The following is a 25876-nucleotide window of genomic DNA, read 5'->3' on the forward strand; positions in this document are numbered from 1 at the left end:
ACACCAGGAGAAGTGGCCTCATTTGCCTCCAGTCTGCATTTTACCAACAGCTTTGTACTGGCTTCTGTCCCTTCCCAAGGCTTGGCCATGTTTGGGTTCTTCCTACCTGCCTACTGGGGCTTCCCTGGTAGCTCAGCTGGAAAGGAATCCGCCTGCAATGCAGGAGACCCTGGTTCAATTCCTGGGTCGGGAAGATCTGCTGGAGGAAGGGTAGGCTACCCACTCCAGTATTCTTGGGTTTCCCTGGTGGCTCAGCTGATAAAGAATCTGCCTGTAATGAGGGAGACCTGGGTTCGATCCCTGGGTTGGGAAGATCCCCTGGAGAAGGGAATAGCTCGCCACTCCAGTAGTCTGGCCTGGAGAATTCCATGGACTGTATCGTCCATGGGATGGGAAAGAGTCGGACATGACTGAGCGTTTTTCACTTTCACTATCTGCCTACTAGCTGTCTACGGCCCACCTGTCTTAGCCAGGCCTTCAGGCCTCCCTGTGATTGACTCTAGTGGAGTGGCCTGCTCTGTGCCAGTGTCCCCCAATCTGGATCCCCTGGCTTCTTTGAACACTTCCTGTGCTCTTCATTCTTGCTGTTGTCCCACTTGGAGGACCTTCTCTGCCATATTTTGAATTACTGAGATCTTTCTCATCCTTCAAGGCCTCACCAGAAAGGTCGCTCATTTCTCCATCCTCCTCTTTATACCACATCAGGCACTCTTGGGCATTTTTCCACATGCATGTTGATTCTACCTGTACTCACTGCATGCCGCCTTAAGTGGTTGCCCTTGGACTGCCACTTCCTAGCTCTATTACTCTGGGCATGTTACTCTTGTTCCCTGAGCCTTGATTTTCTTACCTGTAAAATGGGTGGAGTAATAGTCTCCTATTTAAGTTGTGGAGGATTAAAAGAGAAAGTGTATGTAAAGGGCTTAGCATGAAATGAGTGCTAGATAAAATGCTCTTATGTCTGAAAGTGAAAGTCGCTCAGCCGTGTCTGACTCTTTGCGACCCCATGGACTGTCCATGGAATTCTCTAGGCCAGAAAGCTGGAGTGGGTAGCCTTTCCTGTCTCCAGGGGATCTTCCCAACCCAGGGATCAAACCCAGGTCTTCCGCATTGCAGGCTGATTCTTCACCAGCTGAGCCACAAGGGAGCCCAGAAATCTGCTGGCAATTTCTAGCAGAGTACCCTGCCCACAGTGGTATTCAGATGCTTCAGAGAATACAAGAAACCTGTCCCTTCGCTTTGATAATGCAGTTGAGACAAGAGTGAAATGCTTTTCAACTTTCAGCATGTAAATAATTTGAGAGAATGCAGTACACATATTCGATAGATATGACAAAGTGCCTGCTCTCTGCCAGGCACTGCTGGCGGCAGGGGAGGGGGGGTAGAAATACACCCATGACCTTGCCCTAAAGTTGTTTAGTCTAGAGGAGTAACAGACAAGTAACTGGAAATCAGTGTGACCAGTGCCATAATAGATGTCAGCATGAGATTTTGAGAGGGGCCAGGGGAAGACCTCTGATTCTCATTTGGAGCTGGGGGACAGAAGCAGGGGGAGGGTTTTGGTACAGGTACAAAACCCTCCCTGGTTTTATTTTCTTTACTTAACAAGCATTTGTATGGTACAACCAGGCCTTATACTAGTGCTTTACGGTTCTGTTAATCCTCCCAGCAACCCAGGAAGGTAGTTACAAATGCCTCTATCAGTGAGGGAGTTCCTGCCATAATTCCCATTTTACAGATGGAAAACTGAAGTGCAGAGTGGGTAAGCCATTTGCCCCCATCATACAACTAAGGAGAGGTACAGCTGGGAGTGGAGCCCAGGCAGTCTGGCTCCAGAGTCTGTGCCCTTAATCCACGGGGCTGAGCTGTCTCTTACAGCATTTTAGGATTTCCTTTTCAGATTCCATAGTGGGTATATGTCAATGATCGCTTTGATCATCGTCCTACTGATAACTTTAGGACTCAGGATGAACCAGATAAAGCAGTAAAAATCTAGGCCCTCCTCTTAGCTGCTTCAAGAGGCTCAGCGGGGCCTCCCTTTATTTCAAGAGGGTGTGGGACCAGCCAACAACATGAAATTGTTGGGTGGTGGACTCACCCCGGGGGGGCCGCTGACTCGTCCACAGAAGGAAGTGTGTGGGGCGCAGGCAGGCTGTGGTTCGCAAGGGTCTGACATGGTTGTCCGAGGTGACAACCGCATGACATATGTTTGTTTTGCTGGAGAACCCCCCCCCCCCCGTCAGGGTCTCCCCAGTAACAGCTCTGCAGCCCACAGGATTGCACAACAGGAAAGGGGGACCGTGTAGGGGAGGCGGCTGGAATGGCGGCGAGATTAGTTCCCAGGAAGACCTCTAAGTCTCACTTCTGAGGCCCGGCCTGCTCCAGCCCGGCCACAGCTGAGCGCGAGGTCATTAAGGAAGTCTTTGAGTTTGGTTTAATGGTCCTTCTTTGTTTTGAAGTGATTGTTTACTGAACCTTCAAAGCCCGCTCTCCAGCAGGATGTGATCTGGGGCCTGGATAATTGGATGAAGCACCCCAATAGGAAACAAGTAGCGGGGAGCAGGGCCAGGAGGAGACAGCTGATGGCCAAGCCCCTGGCATCCGGGCCCTGGGCGGCTCTGAGCCACTGCTGGGGGAAGGGGGTCATCCTGCCACCAGGAGTAGACCTGGAGCCAGGGTCCCTGGGAACCTGGCCTCTTTGATGTTGGGCTGGCCTTAATTAGGGACACCCTAATTAAATCACAGAGAAGAAAGCTTTCCCCTACATTTAGCATGAAGTGTTAGCAAATGTTTTGAGAGCGTTTCTCCAGGGATTACTTCTCTAAGATTATGCAAGTAATTGAAAGTTAATGGAAGAAAAAAAAAAACCTGAAGACCTCAGGTTAGTAAAAAATAAAAGTCACCCATAACCACTTGATTCCAAAGTGGGTTGTGGACACACCTTTTAGAGGAAGGCTTTTGAGGCCTTTGCCCTGCCAGAAATTTCTTTTTCCACTTAGCTTTTCATTTAACACTTTCCGTGTTGTAATTAGAAGCCGGGTTAGTTTTAATGGCTGTGTGGTGGTCTGTTGTTTTGTTCATAGTTAACTGATTTAGTTAACACCTATTGGAGAACCTGCTGTGGGCCAAGCTCAGTGTTAAGTGCTGAGGTGTGTGTGTGCTACGTCACTTCAGTCTTGTCCGACTCTTTGCGACCCCATGGACTGAAGCCCGCCAGGCTCCTCTGTTCATGGGGATTCTCCAGGCAAGAATACTGGAGTGGGTTGCCATTTTCTTATCCAGGGGATCTTCCTGACCCAGGGATTGAACCCACGTCCCCTGTATTGCAAGTGGATTCTTTACCTTCTGAACCACCTGGGAAGCTGTAAGTGCTGAGGACACAGCAGTTAACAAAACGGACTCAGGTCTCTGTCCTCTTGGGTCTTACATTCTAGTGGACAAGGGGTGGGCGTCTGGGACAGACAAACTGAATAAGTCAGTTGTGTTGTATTTTAGAAGGGGTGTGTGTGATGGGGAAAAATAAAGCAGGCCCCGTGTGGTTGTTTTTAAATAGGGTGGTTGGGGAAAGCCTCACCTCAAAGAGAAGGTGACATTTGGGTGATAACTTATGAAGTTTGTGGGCATCAGAAAAATAATGAATGTTCCAGGCCCAGAAAGAGCATGTACAAAGGCCCTGAGTCAGGAGCCCAGTTCCATAGTGATTTGTGATCAGGCTATGTCCAGTTTTTCACCATGAGCAGCTCTTCAGCAAATAGATCCTTGCAGTTACACCTTGAGTTAACATTGGTGGTTTCCCCAGAAAGATTTATCCTGGGTCAAAGGCACATACTTTCAAGGCTTTTGAAACCCGTTGCCAAATGCCTTTCAGAAGATGTGTGTGTGTCCACATTCTCCTGTGCAGGTGATTATCACCGGGGATTACTCCTACAGGGGCATGGCCTGTACGTCAGGACTGAGAAATCGCTGAGGCCACAGTATCCAAGGCCTCAGACAGCTGTGGCCTGTTATCTAGAGTGATGAGTCTCAGATCTGTGTGTGATTTCGGCCATCAGAGCATGAGTGTCCCCTGGGGAATGTGTTAAGTGCAGACCCCTGGGCCCCACCCCTAGGGATCTGGTTGTGTTGATTTGGGGCTGGGTGTAGGCATCTGTAGGTTTAGCAGGCATTCCCTGGTGGTGAGTCTCTGTGAGCTTGTGCTGGGAGTCTTCTTTGGGTTAGAAGAAGTGGGGGTGGCTCCTGGGCCTCCCTAAGCCACCACAAGCCTCCTCTGCAGCTCATGGAGTGGGTGGGATCTCCCTGCTCTTCCTCCCCACTCTCGTCCCCCAAATCACACCTTCCCGGGATGTCTTCCAGCTGAACAAAGTGACTCATGTCTGAATGTAGCATGATCTCCTATGCTTCCTATCCTTGGCTAATTCTTTTTCTTTTGCAGGGAATGCTTCCTCCCTTCCCTTTTTTCCCCCTCTTCTTCCAGGCTTCCCAGGTGGCACTAGTGGTAAAGAATATGCCTGCTAATGCAGGAGACCCAAGAAATGTGGGTTAGATCCCTGGGTCAGGAAGATCCCCTGGAACAGGAAATGGCTATCCACTCCAGTACTCTTGACTGGACAGTCCCATGGACAGAGGGGCCTGGTGGGCTACAGTCATTTAAGACCCCAGTGAGGAATCACTCCCGTCCAGAAATTTGTACCAATTGCACCTTCTAGTGCTTTATATCTAGAGTGTGGTGCACTCCGGGATCAGTGGCTTACACGGCAGCATTCCTCAACACTCTGGCTTCTTTTAAGCCACACCCAGTGCCTGTGCATAGTAGTGTAAGTCACTCAGTCGTGTCCGCCTCTTGCCACCCCATGGACTGTAGCCTACCAGGCTCCTCTGTCCATGGAATTCTCTAGGCGAGAACACTGGAGTGGGTAATCAGTCATTCCCTTTTCCAGGGAGTCTTCTTGACCCAAGGATTGAACCCAGGCCTCTTGCATTGTGGGCAGATTCTTTACCATTTGATCCACCAGGGAAGCCCAACCTGTGCATAGTAGGTGCTCATTAAATGTCCAAGTCTGGATGGCCTTGTACGTGACTCATTAAAATGGCAGTTGCCAGCATTTCTGGAGTTCTGGGTGTTAGTCACCCTTCTGCGCCCTCCTTTTCTTTGACTTACCCTCGTTAGGATCCTTTGAGGAGGGGACCACTATGGTCATCGTTTACAGATGAAGATAAAGTCACCGGATGACTGAGTCATGTCGGTCTGGGGAGATCTGAAGCTGGGCAGCCTGACTCCACCCACTAGACCACACTGATCCTTTCAGACACTGGGTATGGCTGCTTATCAGGGCCTTCTATCCAGGCACAGAGATGGACACTCAGTGGAAAGACACTAAAAAAAGAGTAAATGACTGTAGACATAACAGGCACAGCCCTTTTTGGTGGTTCCTGCCCTGGTGTTATTCCTAGCAGCCTGGGTGGGTTTTGGGGCTTGTGGAGTTTGGTGGGAGGGAAAATCTGTTGAAATGGGAAGCGCCAGCATCCATGAAGTGTGCACAGAGCTGTGAGGTTCTCTTCACAGGCATTTTATTGCTGGTGAGCTTGGGTAGGTGGGTGAGGGTGGGCGTGTAAGGAAGCAACTGCTGATTATCTGCAAGGCTGTCATCCACTTGATGGACAGGGGTAATTAGTGGATTAGGCAAGCCCCAGTCAGAAAATAAAAGCCCAGGAATGGTTTTATGATGGAGGGGCTTAAGCAGCGCCTTTCATCAGAGGACCTTGGGAACACTTCATCTTGCCGGATGGGGTGGGGAAGGGTGGCTTTGGGGACGAAGCTGTGACAGGTACCCACTCCTGGAAGTCGCAGATTCCTGCCTTGTGCTTCAAGAAGCGTGGAGTCCAGAGGTGCTCCTGCTTTGGTCAGAAACTTCCTCTTGGAGCTTTGTTTTTGTTTCCCTGAAGGCTGAGCTCACCTAGGGGTGTCCCTGGAAGAAGGGGAGGGATGCTGTGGACTGTGCCCTTCACACTCACACTGGGGAGGGACCTGGTGGCAGGGCTGGGGATGGAAGCCTGGAGAGATGCTCGGGACAGTCTCCCCCACCTCCTGTTAGAAGCCGATCAGTTCCAGTGTCCACAGGAAACCTGAAGACGCGACAGAATCAGCCATAATCACACTGCTGATGGTGGTGACTGAATATTTCCGGTGTGTGTCTATCTGGTGTGTGACATTTTCTGCGCAAAAGGCTTTTCTTTCATGTTTTCTTTTTCACATGGTTGAGGATCCTGACTATTTCTAGGGTGACATTACAGTTCTCCCAGGGCCTTTGCAGTTGCAATCAGGGGTTATATGTTTGGGGAGCCCTTGCTCCCCGCTCTATCTGGGCTTCTGATTGTTGTTCAGTTGCTAAGTTGTATCCTATTCTTTGTGACCCCCATGGGCTGCCACGTGCCGGGTTTCCTTCTCCTTCACTATCTCCCAGAGTTTGCTCAAACTCATGTCCATTGAGTCGATGATGCCATCCAGCCATCTCATTCTCTGTCGTCCCCTTCTCCTCCTGCCTCAGTCTTTGCAGCATTAGGGTCTTTTCCAATGAGTTGGCTCTTCCCATCAGGTGGCCAAAGTATTAAAGCTTCAGCAGCAGTCCTTCCAATGAATATTCAGGGTTGATTTCCTCTAGGACTGACTGGTTTGATCTCCTTGCTGTCCAAGGGACTCTCAACAGTCTTCTCCAGCACCACAGTTCAAAAGCATCAATTATTTGGCTTCTACTGAACCCAGATATAAAGCAGGACCCAACCTGCCTACTGGGCTTCCTGTAGCCCTAGGGCCAGGTCTGTGTATCTTGCTGCTTGCTCTTTCCAGAGTCAGGGTAGTGCCTAGAGGGGCAGATCAGGGATCACATTTCAGCCTAGAGTGCTAAGATGCAGCCTCTCTGGCCCTGGGTTTCTTCAGCTGTGGGATAACAGCAGAACCTGCCTCATGGGGTTTTTTGAACACGTAGTAAGAGTGTGTGTGTATCAAGCTGTGCCCCTCCAAGTGTGGTTTATGGACCGGCAGCCTCAGCGTCACTTAGATGAAAGATTAAAACATCCAGGCCCCACCTCAGACCAAGAGATTCAGAATCTGCATTTTTGCAGGATCTCCAGATGATAGGATTCTCAGTTAATGTTGGAGACATGCTGATCTCTTTATCAGGCACCTAGCAACTGTTCAGAACATGGTGATGTGTAATGATGACGGTGGTGACAGTGATGCTTGTCAAGGTGAAAAGGGGCTTGGGAGATGACCTGTCCAGTCATATATCTAACACTTGGGTTCTCATCAGCCGTGGCCACTGGTCAGCCAGCTCTCTCTGGAACCTGACTCCCTGTAACCTGTCCCCACTGGTCCCTATTTCATTTTCAGCTGAGCCAAATCCTCCTTCCTCTTGAGAGTCCCCTTCGGTCTCTAGCTCCTCTCAAATGGCCCTTTCTCCAACCCAGGCTCCGGGCTCCTCTGTGTTCCCCAAGTGGCAGCCCTGCTGTCTGATTCCCTCAGCTGTCCCCGAGTTCCACTCTCATGTGGGCCGGGCTGGGAGAGGCAGTGGCTGCATTATTTATGGGGCACTGTTAACTCGCTGGGCCGGTTAGTTACAGTTTTTTTCTTCTGCTCCGTGTGGGATGCCATCCCGGGCCTCTGTTTAATACAAAGCAAATAGAACCCCAAACCAGCAAGTGGCCTGCCCAGCCGTTTGGCTGTGGGATATGTGGGGGAGAGGACCAGAACTCGGTGTCCCCAGAGCTCAAGTCTGGGTCGGGAAGATCCCTTGGAGAAGGAAATGGCAGCCCACTCCAGCGTACTGGCCTGGAGAATCCCGTGGACAGAGAGCCTGGCTATACAGTCCACAGGGTCGCAGAGAGTCGGACATGAGTGAAGCAGCTTAGCACACACCCAGGGCAGCCCACTTGCCTGTTTGCTTAAGTGGCCACCAAACTCTTGGGGAGTTGACCGAGATAGGTAGGCCTTTTTCTCAGAAGTAAGAAGATGGCTTTATTCTCCTCCCCACCCCCCAAGGGACCAGGCTGCCTTCAGGTATGTGATGGGGTCGCCAGGTTCTCTTGTCACCGTACTGGTTTGGGATTCACGTCACCCGCCGTTTGTATGAAGCCCCATTTGTAGTTCAACCCTGGCCCTTCCCCTAGACAGCTGCCCAACTCTCCTTGTCCGTCCTTCCATCTCCTGCTTCTCCCAGCACCACTGTGCCACTCTGGTGTCCCTGGAGGAGCCCACATGTGTCCTCCCCGTCTCCCTGTCTTTGCCCCTTTTATTGGAAATACTTTCCCTTCCCCCCTCTGTTTTTCTGTCCTCAAACCCACAGTTCAGTGGGGAAAACCTAGGCTCAGAGAAGTGAGCTGCGTGATGTGAGGGAAGTGGGGGGGGGGGGCGGCCCCAGGATGCTCTGCAGGAGGTGACATTTGAACTGGGTGCTGATGGCTGAGGAGGAGTTTTCCAGATTGTCGAATATGCCCCCGGAGGATAGAAGAGAGCACAGCCGGTGTGGGTGAGGGTTCGGGGTGGGGGGCACCCTGCCTGTGGCTGCAGACTTAGAGCCTGTCTTCAGGCAGGCCCCGTTTCTCTCCTTGGAGGAAGTGGGCATATTCAGGCAGCTTGCTAAAGAGAGTCCTCCGCATGCTTGCAAACACAGCAGTTTCCAGCCACAGGGGTCTCTCCTTTCTCCCAGAACCTGGTGTGATCTGAATTCTATTCTCAACAAACTGCCAAGGCTTCAAAACCTCCCTGCCCCCCCCCCATCCCCTGGCACCCCCAAAGAAATTTAAGAAGGAGATTCCAGAAGGAGAGTCTCGTTTCCCTTTGCCCGTGACTTTGGACTTGGCGGAACCCAGGTGCTCAGCAGGAGTCTTGTTTTCCTTGACTTTGGTCTGTCTGGAAAGCTGTGAAACCTGGCTGTGTTCTCTGGTGAACTCCACAGTGGGGTCTGTGTTGAGACTTTCTCGTAGTTTAGAGGATGCATCCCTGGAGGTTCCATAAACGTGAATAGAGCCCCGCCAGACACAATGTCAGGAGACAGCTTTCTGGGATTTCTTGGTAGGCAGCGCAGATTAGAAAATTAAGGACCACATTGGACTGGCTTTCTAAAAGCCCTCTCAGGGCATATGGTGTCTTGACTGGCAAATTTCTTCTGAAATTTGAGTCTGCTCTCCTTTACCCAGTCTTATTGTCTAGAACAACCCAGGGCTTTTTTCTCTCAGTTACCTTTTCATTTTCCAAGTCCCTTCTCCCTCCTTCCTCATTCCCTCCAAGCTTTTGAATTTTTGTAGTAAAACTACTTTCAGGTGGGTAGAAACTTTTTTTTTCCTTGAAAGAAACTTAAAAAAAAAAATCTGGAACAACCCAACATCACCTTGCCTTTTAAATTTTAATAACATTTACACACTTACATTTCTCAACAAGGAGGTTTTTGTCTTCTGTTCTTAGAAGTTCTTTTTTTTTTAGAATCCATTAAATTATATATTGCCTAAAACAGGTGGGCCTGATACTCTTTGATAGACTGTCAAATATCTAGACTGTCAAATATCATTAAGTCGGGAGAGAGTGGCTGTTGGCAGGCTTCTTCTGGCAGAGTGGGTGTTCGTAGGTGGAGAGCTGGGTGCTGTACCCCCTAATTGCAGCAGGGACCCTCCTTTTGTTGCTAATTTGGTAAAGACTGAAATGAGGCTCCAGGTGGGGGCAGGTAAGTCATTTTTAAAGTGGCTCTAGTGGTTGTTTTCAGGCACATTTGTCTGGGGTCTGAGTACTCCATCCGCCTTGTACTAGGAATGGCAGAGATGCTGACCCTGTGTGTCCCGCTGTCTCTTTCCATGTCTGCTTTAACTAAGGTGAACTCAGAGTAGGATGCATGTTCAGGGCTGTTCTTAGGATTGAGAATGAGGGATTCCAGCCTGTGTAGACCGTCTGACCTCAGGAGTTTTTTTTTGGCCACACTGCATAGCTTTTGGGATCTTAGTTCCCAGACCAGGAATCGAACCCCCACCCCCTTGCAGTGGGGGCACAGAATCTTAACCGCTGGACACCCAGGGAAGTCCTGACCTGGAGAGTTGTAAACGTCTCTCCCAGCACCCCAAAGGAGATTGTTGGGAGCCTGCAGACGCTTGGATCAAACCTGTCAAAGGTTACTGAGCCCTTACAGAGTGCCCAGCATTGCTCTGGGCACTTGGGATGACTGACCTCACTTCCTCCTTGCACCAACCCGGGGTAGTGGTGACTGACCCATGCCAAGGTTGGACTACCTGCCTGCCGTCATGCGGCAGGTGGGAGAGCTCAGATTCTAGCCAGCAGATTGGCCTCCGGCGTTTGTGTTCCTTGTTTCTTCCCTACATTCTTTCAGTGTTGCGTGATGTCAGTGTTCAATAATGGTGATGGAATTATAACTTTTTTATTGTTGATCATCTTAAAGAGCTGACCTGAGAGGTCAAGTGACTTCCCCCCACATAGTTCACTGCCAGGGCCATGGCTAGAACTCAGGATTTGGTGCTCCTGCACATGGATCCTGCCGTTCTGGTGTGTTCTTGCTGAATGTGTCTCACCCTTTTCTTAAATGCTGTGGATCGTCTCAGTGACCTTCTGCAGGGGTTCCATGGATAGGAGTGGTTGGTGCTAGAGAGAGGAGGACCTAGTTCTCATCTCCTTCTATGTGCAGATGAGAGATGATAGTTCCTTTGACTAGAAGTTGATGCTCAGTGTCTGTGAACTCAGGCTTTTTGTAAAGCGTCTCATGCTGTCTTGTTGACCAGAAAGAGAAGGACTGGCTAGATGAGGCTGTAATTGGTTGGTAACGCTCTCATATTCTGAAGGATGCTGAAGTCCATCTGAACAGAGATCTCTAGTGCCCAGCCAGAGGACTCTGATCTTGGTCCATACCCCTCATTACCTGGATGTAGATATATTAATAGAAGGCATGTTCATATTTGGTATTGTTAACAAAATGGTAATTGCTATAGGTGGGATTTCCCATAATGTCTTCATGGGCCTGGAAAGGTAGCCTGAGCCCTTAGAGGTTTCATTCATAGCAAATAAAGTTATACTCTTGGGTTGAAGAGACCCCCTGGGGCACAGAGATGGGATGGAGGCAAAGTTGTTTAGCAGATGATGACCAGACATGTGCATGAGTGTTGGTGTCAGTAGCTCAGATGTAGATGCCAAAGAACTTCTGCCAGGAGCCAGTCAGGCAGAATCCCTGGCCTGGTGCAGCTCAGCGTCCCATGGGAGCACATTGCTGCTTGGAGGAATAAATCCAGAGTGTGCAATTGGGCCGAGCAGGTCCCCAGTGCACAGATGCAGAATTGATGGATGTGATCTAGCAGCCCAGGTGAAACAGACTTTAGGGGCTGTGTGGATTGTAAATTCACAGTGCTGTTATTGCCAGAACCACTAATTTGATCTTAAATTTTTTTAAGTGTAGTGATGACTACATTGTTTTCATAAAAATGATGTATGACCCTTATTTTAAAAAAAAACAAAACAGGAAACTATAGCTATGGAGGAAAGTACAAACAGGAAAATAACACATTGGTCCAAATCTCAGCTCCCAGAAATATTCCATTTTAATGTTTGGTAGATGGTTTTCCTGACATCTCTGCACGTTTTCAGACAGACTTGATAGCTTGAGAAATACGTTGTTGTTCAGCCACTCATGTCTAATTCTTTGTGATGCCGTGGACTGCAGCAGCCAGGCTTCCCTGTCCATCAACAACTCCCGGAGCTTGCTCAAACTCATGTTCATCAAGTCATTGATGCCATCCAACCATCTCATCCTCTGTCACCCCCTTCTCCTGCCTTCTATCTTTCCTAGCATCAGGGTCTTTTCCAGTGAGTCGGCTCTTTGCATCAGGTGGCCAAAGTATTGGAGCTTCAGCTTCTGTCCTTCCAGTGAATATTCATGGTTGATTTCCTTTAGAATTGACTGGTTTGATCCTCTTGCTGTCCAGAAGACTCAAAATATATAAATGAACACACTTTTAGAACAGATATTCTGTGCAAGATATTTTCAAAGTAAAAATTATTTAAGTACCTTAAGAGAACTGAAATTGAAATTAAGTAATACTGAAGAAATTGCTGAGCTTCAGATAACTGTTTCTTCACCAGAAGAAACTCATTTCTGACATTCCTCTGAAGCAGTGGTTCTTCACCAGGGGTGATTTTGCCCTGTAGGAACAATGTCTGGGGGCATTTTGTCACATCCAGTGACATCTGTGAATGTTACTGACGTCTAGTGAATGGAGGTTGGAACAGCTGCTGAATATCCTGTAATGCGCAAGACAGCCCCCCACCTCCATCTTGACCAAAGGGGAAAAAAAAATTAGCTCAAAATGTCAATGGTGGCAAGGTTAAGAAAGTGTGCTCTTAAGAGTAAGGGGATGTATGGAGAGAGTAACCTGGAAACATACATTACCTGTAAATAGATAGCCAATGGGAATTCACTGTGGGACTCGGGGAATTCAAACCAGGGCTCTGTAACAACCTGGATGGGTGGGATGGGGTGGGAGGTGGGAGGGAGGCTCATGAAGGAGGAGACATATGTATACCTGTGGCTGACTCATGTTGATGTTTGACAGAAACCAACAAAATTCTGTAAAACAATTATCCTTCAATTAAAAAATAAATTTAAAATTAAAAAAAGACACAATATTATAAATCAACTATATTTCAATAAAAATAAATAATAACTGAAAGAGTAAGGGGGAAGAGGTTATTAAAATTATTAGGCGAAAAAATTAGCTGAAATCATTATGTTTTAACTCAGTTTCAGTTTTAGTCTATTTTGATGGGACTTATTTTTTCTTTTTTTCCTGGGCACAGCTTTAATTGGAAGATTTTAGTTATTTACAGAAGTCCACAGCTCCCACAGAAGGCCCCACTGTTCTGTGCTCCCTGCTGCCTGGGGATTGGTGGGGCTTCTATAATAAAAAAAATGAGATGATTCACTGTATTACAGTTTCTCCATCCTCTCTCCTTAATGACAAAATCAAGAGGTGTCATGTTATTTTTACCTTGTTGAGGTTCATAACATTTATATTCTATCCTACAGCTGTAATCCGCCAGGTGTTTAGGGTTAGTTCTATGTCTAAATGATTCAGTGCCAAACACTGCTTCTCTAACCATGGCTTCCTCTTCTCTGGGTTTATTTTGCGTTGACTCTTAGTTGGCTACCTGATCTTGTTGTTGTTCAGTTGTTAAGTCGTGTCCGACTCTTTGCGGTCCCATACACTGCAACATGCCAGGCTTGCCTGTCCTTCACTGTCTCCTGGAGTTTGTTCAAATTTGTGTCCATTGAGTTCTATGTTTAAACGATCTGGTGCCAGACACTGCTTCTCTAACCATGGTTTCCTCTTCTCTGGGTTTATTTTGCATTGACTTTTAGTTGGTTACTTAATCTTAGTATACATTTAATGTGTTATGTAAGACCCCACTCTGGTTTGCCCCAGCCAGAACTGCTCCTGCAGTTTAGAGTTTGTCTCAAGCACCATACTTAGAGGGCTTCCCTGGTGACTCAGATAGTAAAGAATCCATCTGCATTGCGGGAGACCTGGGTTCGATCCCTAGGTTGGGAAGATTCCCTGGAGAAGGGAATGGCAACCCACTCCAGTATTCCGGCCAGGAGAATCCCATGGCCAGAGGAACCTGGTGGGCTGCAGTCCATAGGGTTGCAAGGAGTCGGACACGACTGAGTGACTGAGTGACATACCATACTTAGAAGAGTAGAGACATGTGATGGAATATCCCCAGGACCCTGTGGGGATGTGAGACAGGGTCCTGTGTAGAAATGGAATTGCAGTTGGGAGCTGAAAGAAGGAATGCTGTGAATGAATGTGCTGGTTGTCCTTAGTTCTTTGAAAAGACAGATGTGGAAGCAGGATTGATTTAACTCTGTGGATTCCTAGGTTAGAAGTAAGACTGCGTGGATAGAAAGGAAAGCTTGGCTGATGTAGGTAGGTTGCCATGGAAGGTGGCGAGTGTCCTGTTAGCTGCAATATGCTGGGGAACCACCTGTAACCATGTAGTATGTAGATGATGGTCCCAAGCCATCAGCTGAGCAGCTATATTTAGGTAACTCCCCAACCTTGAGATTCTGCTAGACTAACGCTGTGCTGGATGCTTAGTTGCTCAGTCGTGTCCAACTCTTTGCAACCCCATGGACTGTAACCCGCCAGGCTCCTCTGCCCATGGGATTCTCCAGGCAAGAATACTGGAGTGGGTTGCCATGCCCTCCTCCAGGGGACCTTCCCAACCCAGGGATCGAACCCAGGTCTCCCACATTGCAGGAGGATTCCTTACTGTCTAATGCTTGCCAGTAGCCTCCTGTCCTGGAGAGGAGCTGCAAACACTCTGGTTCCCTCCTCCCTGCCTTCTGGGATAAGGAGGAGAACAGCCAGAGTCATGATCAGGTGGCTCAGGGTAGAATCTTACATGTTCCACGTATTTAGAATTTGGACCCACCGATCATTGGAGCTGGGTGTGTTATTAGTGTCTTCATCAGATATCTATCCTGCTGGACTTACTGATCGATGGCTTTGTTTTGTTGTAGGGGAGCTATCCGGTTTGGGAAGATTTCATTAACAAAGCTGGAAAGCTGCAGTCCCAGCTTCGGTAAGTAGAAGCATGTCATCTCCGAGAAAGTGGCAGCAGCCTTAGACAAAGGATGCAAGAACAGGGACCCAAAAGTTGAACTAGGGTTACTTTTGGAAGTCTTCCAGGTTGAGAAGCATGCATTGGCTTTGCCACTTACTAGCCATGTGTCCTGACCACTGATTCCTATATGTAAAAGCAACTCATATCTGTTCTGCCTCCTTCCGCTGGAATTTTGAGAGTCAAATGAGAAGTCAGTTATATGTAAGGTAGTCAAGGATGACATATAGAGAGTGTTCCCTACATGCCAGGTATATGGTAACAGTTAAATCTCATGACTCCAAGAGGTAGGTATAGTTGTTATCCCATTTTGCTGATGAGAAAACTGAGGCAGGGATAAACTGAATAACTTACCCAAATTCACGCAGCTAGTAAATGAGAGAGCAGGGAATTGAACTGAGGCAGTCTGGCTCCACAGTTCGTTCTGCTTCCTGACTATTCTTACAGAGCTTAAAGTTTAGCTTGTATAATTCCATTTCCATGAATTGTCTATATAATGCAAATCTGTAGAGACAGATGGAGACTAGTGCTTTCCTGAGGCTGGGAGTGGGAAAGGAGGTTGACTGCAAATGGCCATGAGGGACCTTGTTGGGGTGATGGAAATATTCTAAAACTGGATTGTGGTGGTATTTGCATAACTCTGAATTTACTGAAAAATTGTTAACTTAGACACCTAAAAAGGGTGAACTTTATGGTATACAAATTATGTCTCAATAAAGCTGTTTTAAAACAATGGGATCTAATGCTGACCCGCTCTAAAGGGCTATTATTATTGCCTCATCATGTGCTTGTTAATACATCATTTGATATACAATAGGAAATATGGCAACATCTTCTTGTTAAAGCCGTATGCTTTTAAAATCAGTGGGGAGTGGGGTGTGATTGCATTTAGTGGGTTCTTCAAGAGAGCTGGCACATTTGAAGAAGAGGTTGTTTTCATGACCCTCGTCATGGCTATGGGGATGACATGGGTTGGCTTGGGTATACGGGGATGGTTTTCCAGAGAACAAAGCAGGTAGGTGTTTTCTGGGATGAGAAGCTATGTGGATGGCAGACAGAGGAGGGAGGGGTAACATGATGTTCTTAGGACTTTGCCTGTTGACCTCAGGGGTTCCTGCCCAGAACTTTGGCCACAGGACTGGGCATTCCGTGGCTCCCCTGTAGATTAGGAGAGAACTTGAAAGATGTGGAAATTTCCCAGTCCATTATTCAGCTTCGTGGGGCCTGGGATATCCAGAGCCATGAGTGGGCATCCAGATGGACTGTGGGCTTCAGAATATGGCCCTCTTGCTGCTTGTTGAGTCCTTTGCCATTTCTTTGCTTAAGAACCTGTGATTACTTTGTCCTGGATCAAATCCAATCTCCTCTTCTCAGAATGTAAGGCCCTCTCCCCCAACTCTGCTGCCATCATGGTTCATTTCAAATAGGCTAGTCTCTATCCTGTAGGAGGTCGCCTCCTGTAGTAAAACATGTAAGTACAACCCCTACCCCCCACACCTCTTCTTATCTGGCCTCATTTAATTTCTGGCAGGTTTTCAGGGTTGACCAGGGAAAAGGTGCTTTTCTCCTTTTACCAATGAACCAGCTAAAGCTTAAAATAATTACCTGATTGGCTGTCTTAAACATACAGAATAAGACTTAATGCAATCTAATCCCCACTGGTACAAAGTACATTATATAATATATTGGGGTTGGCCAAGAAGTTCATTCAGGATTTTCTGTTACAGCTTATGGAAAAACCCAAATGAACGTTTTGGCCAACCCTGTATAGATATAATATGCATATTATATATATAAAGTATTAGTTGCTCAGTCATGTCCAGCTCTTTGTGACCCCATGGACTGTAGCCCACCAGGCTCCTCTGTCTGTGGGGTTTTTCCAGGCAAGAAAACTGGAGTGGATTACCATTCACTTCTCCAGGGGATCTTCCTGACCCAGGATCAAACCAAGGTCTCCCACATTGCAGGCAGATTCTTTACCTTCTGAGTCGCCAGGGAAGCCACACACACACACACATGCGCGCGCGTGTGTACATGTATGTTAAACAATAGGCCCCGTGAGGCAGAGACCATTTCTTCATTTTGTCAAGCTACTATTACCTGGTTGAGAGCACCATGGGAACCTCAAGCCCGTGGTTTAATTTTCTGTATTAAGAGAGTGGATAAGGATAAAAGCAGAGAAGAGGCCGACTCTTGGAGCGTGTAAGCTGAATCACTCCTTTCTCCTGCTGATGGATGCATGTTTGCTCTGCGCCATCAGAGAGGGCTAAGATGTCCTGTGACAAAAGCAGTCCGTGAAATATGGCTCATCGGAAGGCGCTGTTTAAAAGCTCTTAATTCCTCACACTTGACCACAGTCTTTGTTTCCACGGGAGCCCTGGTGACCGTGTAATGCTTGAGGCACCTCTACAGCTGGCTCATTTGGAAGATTGGCCTTGACTTGAGTGAGAGTAAATCCAGCTGTTGGGTCAGATATTAATTATAAATTTGAATGAGTTGTTTATAAATCTCAAAGCGTAAAGCTAACTTTTCCATGGTTTGCAGTTGGTGCCAACTCTTCAAGAAATATGCTTTGAAGTGGGTTTTTGTTTTTGTTTAGTGTGTACGTCTTTGTGTGTGTGTGGTTTTTTTTTTTTTTTTTTTTGACCAGAATGTTTTCCTGCTCTACTGAAAAATATCAGGCCTCATTTTGAAGCTTGGCTCTAAGGGACTGTTGCCCAGGTTTTCCTGGGGACCATTTCTAGCACCTTCCAAGAACCTTTTGCTTCACAGCTACCTTGCTTAGGCTCAAAGGTCATTTCTTTCTCTTTTTTTTTTCTCCTCCATTTTGAACTTCCTTTTTAAATCCTTCTTCTCATCTTCTTCCTTTTTTAGTCCTTTTTCTTTTTCTCATCTTCTTCCTTCACAACTTTGCATTATTAGGGATGCTCTATAAGGACTGTATTCGTATGTGAACTACTTGGACGTTAACATCAGGCTGTAAACTCTGTTGTACAGTGTTCTTGTGAGTGAGCCTGGGGCTGGCCTGCTTGTCCTGGTTGTTCATAGCCCTGGGATGCAGTGGTGTTTACTTGGTTGAATGACGTCTTGGACCATGATTCTAGGAACCGGTAGATCACAAAGTGCTCAAGGCGTCTCCCAGTGCTCAAGAGAACATGAAGAATTCAAGACAACTTCTAGGAAAGTAAATGAGATAGTAACCCCTCTTTGTTCTCAGCTTTTAGGAATTCAGGAGATGCTGTTGAGATAGCATTCTAATGTTGAAAATAATAATATGTCGGTTTCACTATAGTCATGATTTAGGGGGGAAAGTCACATAGCTGGGATCCTATAGTGGGATGAACATGGGATTGTAAGTCATGCTGGGCTACTAGTCTCAGCTGTGGTATGAACTGGTGATCTTGACAATCACTGTGTAGTTATGGTCTCAGTTTTCCCATCTCTAAGATGAATTGTTTAACCTAGATCTCTTCAGGATCCCTTCTACCAATCCATGTAGCTATATTGTTTTCCTGCTCTAAAGTATCTTTCAGCCATACCACTTATATATTTTTTAAAGATGTTTTTCTTTTTAGGTAGAAACACCTGTCTTTTCCTTCTTTGTGAAATTTTACTTGTTGATAATTTTATACTATCAGGTGAAATGGAGTAGGAAGAATAGTTAGCATTTGTTGATTAGTACTGCATAAGCCATACATTATTGGGGTACAGTGCAGTAGGAGAAAGTCTTCTTTAAAAAGTAGGTCCACACACAGTGGGGGAAGGAGAGGGTGGGATGAATTGAGAGAGTAGCTTTGAAACATATACATTACCATATGCGAAACAGGTAGCTCATGGGAAGTTGCTATATAATACAGGGAACTCAACCTGGTGCCCTGTGACAACCTAGGAGGTGGGGTGGGGTAGGAGTGGGAGGGAAGTTCAAGAGGGAGGGGAAACACACACACATACATATATAAAGATATATACACACACACACATACCAATGACTGATTCATGTTGTTGTATGGCAGAAACCAGCGCAACATTGTAAAGCAGTTATACTCCAATTAAAAAAAAAGAAAAAGGGTCCATTAAGCTGATGGTTGTCTATCTAGTCAGGTTTTCCCTCTTGGAGGGTGACTTTCAGTCCCTGGCAGAGACTCCAGCCCTTTTGCTATCACGCATGTGCTGGTGTGAGACATTCCTCATGCTTTTGTTATCTGTTTGCATTTTAGGACAACGGTAGTAGCAGCAGCTGCCTTCTTGGACGCCTTTCAGAAAGTGGCTGACATGGCCACCAACACACGTGGTAAGCAGATGGAGGGATGGCATTCAGCATGTGGGCTCTTACCCTTGGCGGCTTCACTTGAAGATGGAGCTTAAGTTATCAGAGCTGAGCTGACTCATATTTTAAAATATATATATTTTTAACTCTGGGGGATTCTGCATAGTAGATGCTGCAGATCGTTCTTCAGATAATAAAGCACATGAGAAGAAGGAAAAATAAACAAAAGGAACCAGTGTTTATGCCTGAGATGGCTTGATGTGTTTGTCATCACTTTTAACAGCATGCTGGTTGCAGAGTCGTGAGCTGTGTATTTGGTTGCAATTTGTTTTTCCTTCCTCATATGTATCGTCTTAAGATTTTCCTCATTCCCTTGTGGAATGAGAAGCAGTGAGAATGATGGGTTAGGCCCTTTTTTCCTGGGTTCCCATAAAATGAGGAAACCTATTATAAGTAGCATCCTATTGTGTTGTATGTGTCTCCCATGTTTGACTGCAAACCCCTCAAGGTATAGACTGTGACTGGTGTGTGTCTGAACTTTCCCAAAACATAGCACTTGGCACACAGCAGATGTTTAAAGTGTGTTTATTAAATCAGTGAACAAAGGGAATTCTTTTGAAAATTTGTATTGGTTTCAGTGACTATTAAATCGTGGAAAAGAATTTTTATAACCTGTGAAAGGTCTGTAGAGAAGAAAGTAAAACTTTCTCTACCCAGCACCAGCATTAGAAGTATGACATTACCCATAACCTAGAGACCCCCGTTCAAAGGGGGGTGCTTCCCATTTCATTCTGAGACAGAGAATCTCTTCTGCCTCTTTTTTTTTTTTTTGCCTTCTTTCTGGGTCTGCTTGTTTACTGACAGCTACAGGTCTGTTCTTGTTACCATCGTGATGACACTGGAAAATGTGGGTGTCGGGGGCCGGTGTTGGGTGGGTTTGATCCCAGTCATACTAGAGTTAACCTGTGAAGCCCACGATGGGTATGTACCTCTAGCGGACTTCAGTATGTTCTCATTTATCATAGTACTTAATTAAATATTGAAATAAATTTGCAATGAGGGCTCTTCTCATTCAAGATGCTTGAAAACTACTGATATTTCAAGCACTGTCTTGTGACCACAAAAATCAGCATGTTATATTCTGCATCCTGGAGGGGCTTGTAGTTTTTGGTGTGGGGGGAATGCTACCTGCAAATCAAGAATCTCAGTGTAGAAATAATATGTTTGATATGGTAATAGTGGTAGAACAGAGTGCCGGGGGAATATGGAAAAGTGAGCAATTAGCTCAGCTCAGGGAGTCAAAGTTCTCCCAGGAGAGGTAATGTTTCTCCTCATTTCCAAGATGCCAGCGGTGTTTTCAAAGGTTCCCTGGGAGAATGTGATGGAGACCCAGAGCGTTGGTTTCTTCGTCTGGTTTGTCAGCTTGACCAGGGTCTTAACCAGTATCTTTTTAAGACCCTTAAAAAAACTTTCTACATACCACATGTGTGTTTGTTATAAAATCTTTAGGATATACAAGTATAAAGAGGAATAGGACATTCATGCCAGTGTCCACTGCTGTTAGTGCTATTGGGTCTGTTTTATCATATTTTTTTCCATTGCAGCAGCATCTGGGACTGGACTCACCAGTCATAAGGATGTCTTTCTAGAATGACCATCAGAGTGTGTCTTTCTTAAAGAATTTCTCTATTATTTTATGAAAACTTAAGTATCTGATTCTTCATTTTTGAGGCTCTGTGATTCATAAGTTTAAGTTTTAATGTTTAATTACTCAGTGGAACCTAGAGGATGGAATAGAAAGGTATTCTATGATTGTCCATAATTTCCTGCAGTAGGAACCTGGGTTTTTGCAGAAGTTGCTGCCAAGAAGGGTTCTTGGTGGGAAACTGAAAGGCCTGCAAGTTCTTATGGTTGAAGGGAGGAAAAACCATTGTTTGTGCGAAAAGAAATCGGACTAACCTCTGTGGTGCTGTTGGAGGTAGAGGAGTTTGGAGGCGATGTCTTTGACAGAAGACGAATAATGTCGCAGTGAACAAGATCCCTACTTGGATCTATTTTTAAACCATCTGATTTCAGTCATTTTTTAGTGATACCACAGTACTTTACATCTCGAGATGTCTAGAATCTATGTGCATTTGAAGGAAATAACTTTCTGTTAAATGTAGGAGTGTGAGAGCTTACATGACTGAAAAAATGTATGGTTGATGCAAAGAAAGGTATATTTTATGGTGATAAGAGAGAAACATGAAGGCACATCTGATGTTCAATTAAATGTAAAATTAGTTTTATTAAGTTAATTTTTTACTTAATAATTGCTTAACAATTGAAAAATGTAGAACATGCTCCTTAGTTTAAAAAAAGTTATGTAACAAAGTATATAAAGTCTACCCTCCGAGTACCCTCTGCAGAGGTGGGGTTTAGTGTCATTTATAGACTTTTTTGCATTCTTAAACATATATATATAGCAGGAAAAATTAATCATAGAACACTATGTAAATTGATATATAGAATAAAATATATTTTTAAGATCTTTTTTCAAAAAGTGGCTTATAAGAAACATTGTTCCTGTGTTTTTAGTTCCCAGTATAATTATCTTTCTATGTCAGTGCCTGGAGAATCTACCTCATTCTTTCTAGCCACCAAATGGAATTTCTTGTCTGGATATAGCACAGTTTAATCATTCTTCTATTTAGGGATATTTAGATTATCTCCACTTACTGTTAGACATCACACTGCAGTTAATACCCATGTGTACATGCTTTTAGAGATCTATGGGTAATCTCTTTTTAATGGTTGTATGCATCTCCAGGGAAATGAAGAATCTGTTAAAAAATGCTTCAAGCTGTTTTGGTCAGCAGCAAATGTATTTTGGCTCACAGTCATTACAGGCTGCAGCTCTAATACAGTTTGCAGTTTGATACCTACACACTGTGGAAAGGCCAGTCTCTTGCTTAGTGCGTTTATTTATTTTTGGATGTGCTGGGTCTTTGTTGGTGCATGCAGGCTATCTCTAGTTGCGGTGCTCGGGAGTCTTATTCCAGTGGTTTCTCTTGTTACAGAGCGTGGGCTCTAGGGGTCACAGACTCAGTAGGGGCTTCATTGCCCCGTGGTATGTGGGATCTTCCCAGACCAGGGATCAAACCCATGTCCCCTGCGTTGGCAGGCAGGTTCCTAACCATTCGACCGCCAGAGAAGCCTGCTTAGTGCCTTTAGATGCAATACTTTTCAAGCCCTTGTTTTAAGTAAGAGAAGGGAGTAACAGTTATTCTTATGTGTCTCTTTTGGACAGGCATCCAGAATCTCAAACTAGCGGGTCTCTGGTTTCCAAAATATTAGCATTCCATATTGTTTCCCAGAGGAAATGGCTCTGAAAAGTTTTTGTCCTTTTTAGCAAATATTTCGCACTGGCTGTGAAAATAATTTATTTAGAAAAATCTTTTAAACGCTAGTCATTATGACAGCAAAGTCAATCTAGTCCTGTAACTATAGTTAAGTAGCTATGAATGTGGAAATAAATTAGAGCTGTTTTTTGTTCATTTTTTTTTTTAAAGAGTATATGCTGCTACTGTAATGTGTGTGTTTAGGTTAATAATTAAACTATAATGGAATTTAAGAATTAACACCATAATACATACAGTTCTGTATTTTGTTGATCTTTGCATTCTGGAATGAATATCCAGCTTGTGCTCAGTATGATAGTATACCTGTTTGCGTGTTACTGGCCACAGAGAATTAGTGTCTTGGCATTTGGTGTACAAAGAATGCCTGACTTCGTGAAGCAGGGTCTCCATTCTCCTCGTGTCCATGATGGAGCAGCACATGGGCTGTCATGGAAGTGGTTTGAACTGACTGGGGCACAGTGGTCTGAGTTACTTAAAGAAAAGAGAAAGCACAAAAGTGCAGGGAGGCTTCTCAGCCCTCGGTGGTCAGTACTGGGGAGCAGTGTGCCTCCTCCTGTAAGCGTGCAGCCTGGTGCCCGCCAAGCCCTTACCCACCCCTTTCACTGCAAGGCAGGGGCACGTTGCTGATGAAATGCTCCGCCTTAGTCAGCACTGGCCCTTCGTGGCCACTGCTTCATTTGCTGGTGTCAGCATGGGCCTTTGGAGAGCATGATGCTGGGTGACTTTCATTGCTGGCTGCCTCTGTGTGCTTCTGTAATTACTTTATAGCTTTGAACAGCCATCTCTGGGATGTTGAGATGATGATGCACCAGACCCAGAGTGAGGAGTTTAAGATTCTAAGAAGGAAGGAAATGGATCCCGGCCGACTGGATGGTCTCTAATCACCTTTGTTGAATACATAACACAGGCCAGGCTCTGTCCTACATGTTTTACATGCAGTGAGTCTTTTTATTCTCAGAACAGTTCTCTGAGGTCAGTGCTTATGATCTTCATTCTAGATGATGAAATCTGGATGAAGAGAGCTTATCTAAACCAGCCAAGGTCATATAGCTTGGAAGTGGAGAGACTGGAGCCTGGCCCAGAGTCTGGATTTTAACAACTAAATTATGATGCTTTATGTAAGAAGCTACTGGGTTTAGTATAAACTTAAGTTTGCTTTTTTGGGGGGATCTGCATGGCTTGTGGGATCTTAGTTTCCTGACCAGGAACCCACACCCTTGGCAGTGAAAGCGTGGAGTCCTAACCAGTGGACTACCGAGGAAGTCCCTTAAGTTTGCTTTTAAATTTATTAATCGTGATTGCATTGACAAGAAACCAATCTATGTAGCACCTTGAAGTGATGACTCGGTCGGAAGTTGGATGCTGTGTTTGTCTTCTGCTTGGCCAGCTCTGTAACCCTGACTGATTTTGTTTCGCTTCTTCAGGCTTTGATTTCCACATTTGTAAAAGGGGTTTTCCCAGGATCTAGTCGGGCCTTAGATAGTTGCAAGTAATCTTTTTTTGGCTCTAATATTCTATAATTTAAAATCTCGCTTTGGCCATATTAAATCTTAAAATACAAATTAAGTTGGACAGTCAAAATTTTCTTTTTCTGTATTATCTTTACAGTTTCTGATTTTTGCTTGGGGGACAAAGGAAGTGGAGGTAAGCAGATGATAAGGATTGAGAAGGTTAGAAGAGACCCTCTGTGTATGCGTGAGGAGGGCAGATGGAAGCTGGAGCTTTTAGGACACCCAGCGAGGTCCAGACAATCTGAGGTGGACTTTAACCAGTGAGCCCGGATTGTTGAGGTTCTGTGAACTGATGAAGACAGTCTCCAGGACGCAAAGTGAATAGAGCGGTTGTGGTTCATAAAATACGTGATGTTTTTTAGTATGTGCTTAGTCGATCGGTCGTCTCTCACTCTTTGTGACCCATGGGCTGTAGCCCGCCAGGCTCCTCCCTCCATGGGATTTCCCAGGCAAGAATACTGGAATGGGTAGCCATTCCCTTCTCCAGGGGATCTTCCCAACCCAGGGATCGAACCCATGCCTCCTGCCTTGCAGGCAGATTATTTATCATCTGAGTCATCAGGGAGGCCCTTACTCTGCTGCTGCTGCTAAGTCGTTTCAGTCGTGTCCAACTCTGTGCGACCCCATAGATGGCAGCCCACCAGGCTCCCCCGTCCCTGGGATTCTCCAGGCAAGAACACTGGAGTGGGTTTCCATTTCCTTCTCCAATGCATGAAAGGGAAAAGTGAAACTGAAGTCGCTCAGTCGTGTCCGACTCTTTGCAACCCCATGGACTACAGCCTACCAGGCTCCTCCGTCCGTGGGATTTTCCAGGCAGGAGTACTGGAGTGGGGTGCCATTGCCTTCTCCAGGGGATCTTCCCAACCCAGGGATCGAACCTGTGCCTCCTGCCTTGCAGGCAGATTATTTATCATCTGAGTCCTCAGGGAAGCCCTTACTCTAGAGTTTGATAAATGCTACGCTCCCCTTATGTCACTGATGGATCTTAGTTACTTAGGAAGCTTGTTTTAAACTACAGATTTCAAAGGCTACATATGCATGTATGGCTCAGTTGTTTTGCTGTCCACCTTGAAACTATCACAGCATTGTTAATCAGCTATACTCCAATATAAAATAAAAAGTAAAAAAAAAAAAAAGTACAGATTTCAGAGTCCTGCCTGAAGATTATTGATTAATTGAGTGGAGCTTAGACCCCTTAGATTTTCGAAGGCTTCGCAGGAGAATAAGGCCTCTTGCCATCTTGCTGTTACCCACCTGCCCAGTGACATCTCTGCCCATGGCCGGCAGTTCCACCCACAAAAAAATGCCCTTGGCTCCCTGCATCCCTTTAAACTGTTGATCCCTTCCTTCTTGCACTTGTGAATTCCAGACCCAGGGTGCCCTTCCCAGCCCACCCCCTCTCCACCCCCTTTAGATGCTTGAGGATCTTTGGCTTATCTTCCTAGAGCCAGTTTAAGAGTCAGGTTACCTGTGAAATGCTTGCCCTCACCGCCCCCTCCCTCTGTCCCCAGGGTAAATGGGGTCTCCCTGCCTCCTTGTGTAGTCACCATCCTCCCCGCTAGACTCAGCCACCTCCAGGGCAGGGTCTGGGTCCTGCTCCTCTCTGAGGAGCCCAGGTACCCAAGTGCTAATAAGTATCTGGTATTTAGGAAGGTGCAGACCACATTGCATGCAGTCCTTGGTGGGTCTGGGTGAGGAAGGCTGTCATCTCTGGAGGCCGGAGCCTGGTGACATGGGGTCTTTGGCCAGATTCCACTTAGGAGTTCAGAATTCGAATCTTGGGACCCCTCTCGGTGGTTGAGTCTCTGGATTATGTGACTTTATAATTCACTGTTGCCCAAGAGGGCCCAGCACATCCATGATGGGGGTCACAGGAAGTGGGCAGGTGGATGCATGGCAGCTGTCTGCTCTTGGCTGGAATTGGAACAGAAGGGGAAATCTTCCTTTTTAGGGAAGGAGGTGCCAGCAAGCTATTTCCAAGAGACAGCCATACTGGTTTTGTTTGCCCACAAGTTTTATTTTTTTTTATTTT

At 46.0% G+C, this 25876-nt stretch overlaps 1 protein-coding gene across 7 annotated transcripts in view; it reads left to right on the forward strand.

Annotated features, from left to right (window-relative positions):
• The window catches only part of MTSS1 (MTSS I-BAR domain containing 1), a 160729-nt gene that overhangs the window by 9584 nt on the left and 125269 nt on the right, over positions 1-25876 (forward strand). For all 7 annotated transcript variants that reach the window (XM_043879426.1, XM_043879429.1, XM_043879427.1 and 4 more), the window contains exons 2-3: positions 14565-14626; positions 18883-18956. In XM_043879426.1, the coding sequence (XP_043735361.1) occupies positions 14565-14626; positions 18883-18956 (136 nt within the window). The remainder of the gene's footprint in view (positions 1-14564; positions 14627-18882; positions 18957-25876) is intronic.

The sequence above is a fragment of the Cervus elaphus genome, chromosome 21 (genome assembly GCF_910594005.1).
Source record: "Cervus elaphus chromosome 21, mCerEla1.1, whole genome shotgun sequence".
Lineage (NCBI taxonomy): Eukaryota > Metazoa > Chordata > Mammalia > Artiodactyla > Cervidae > Cervus > Cervus elaphus.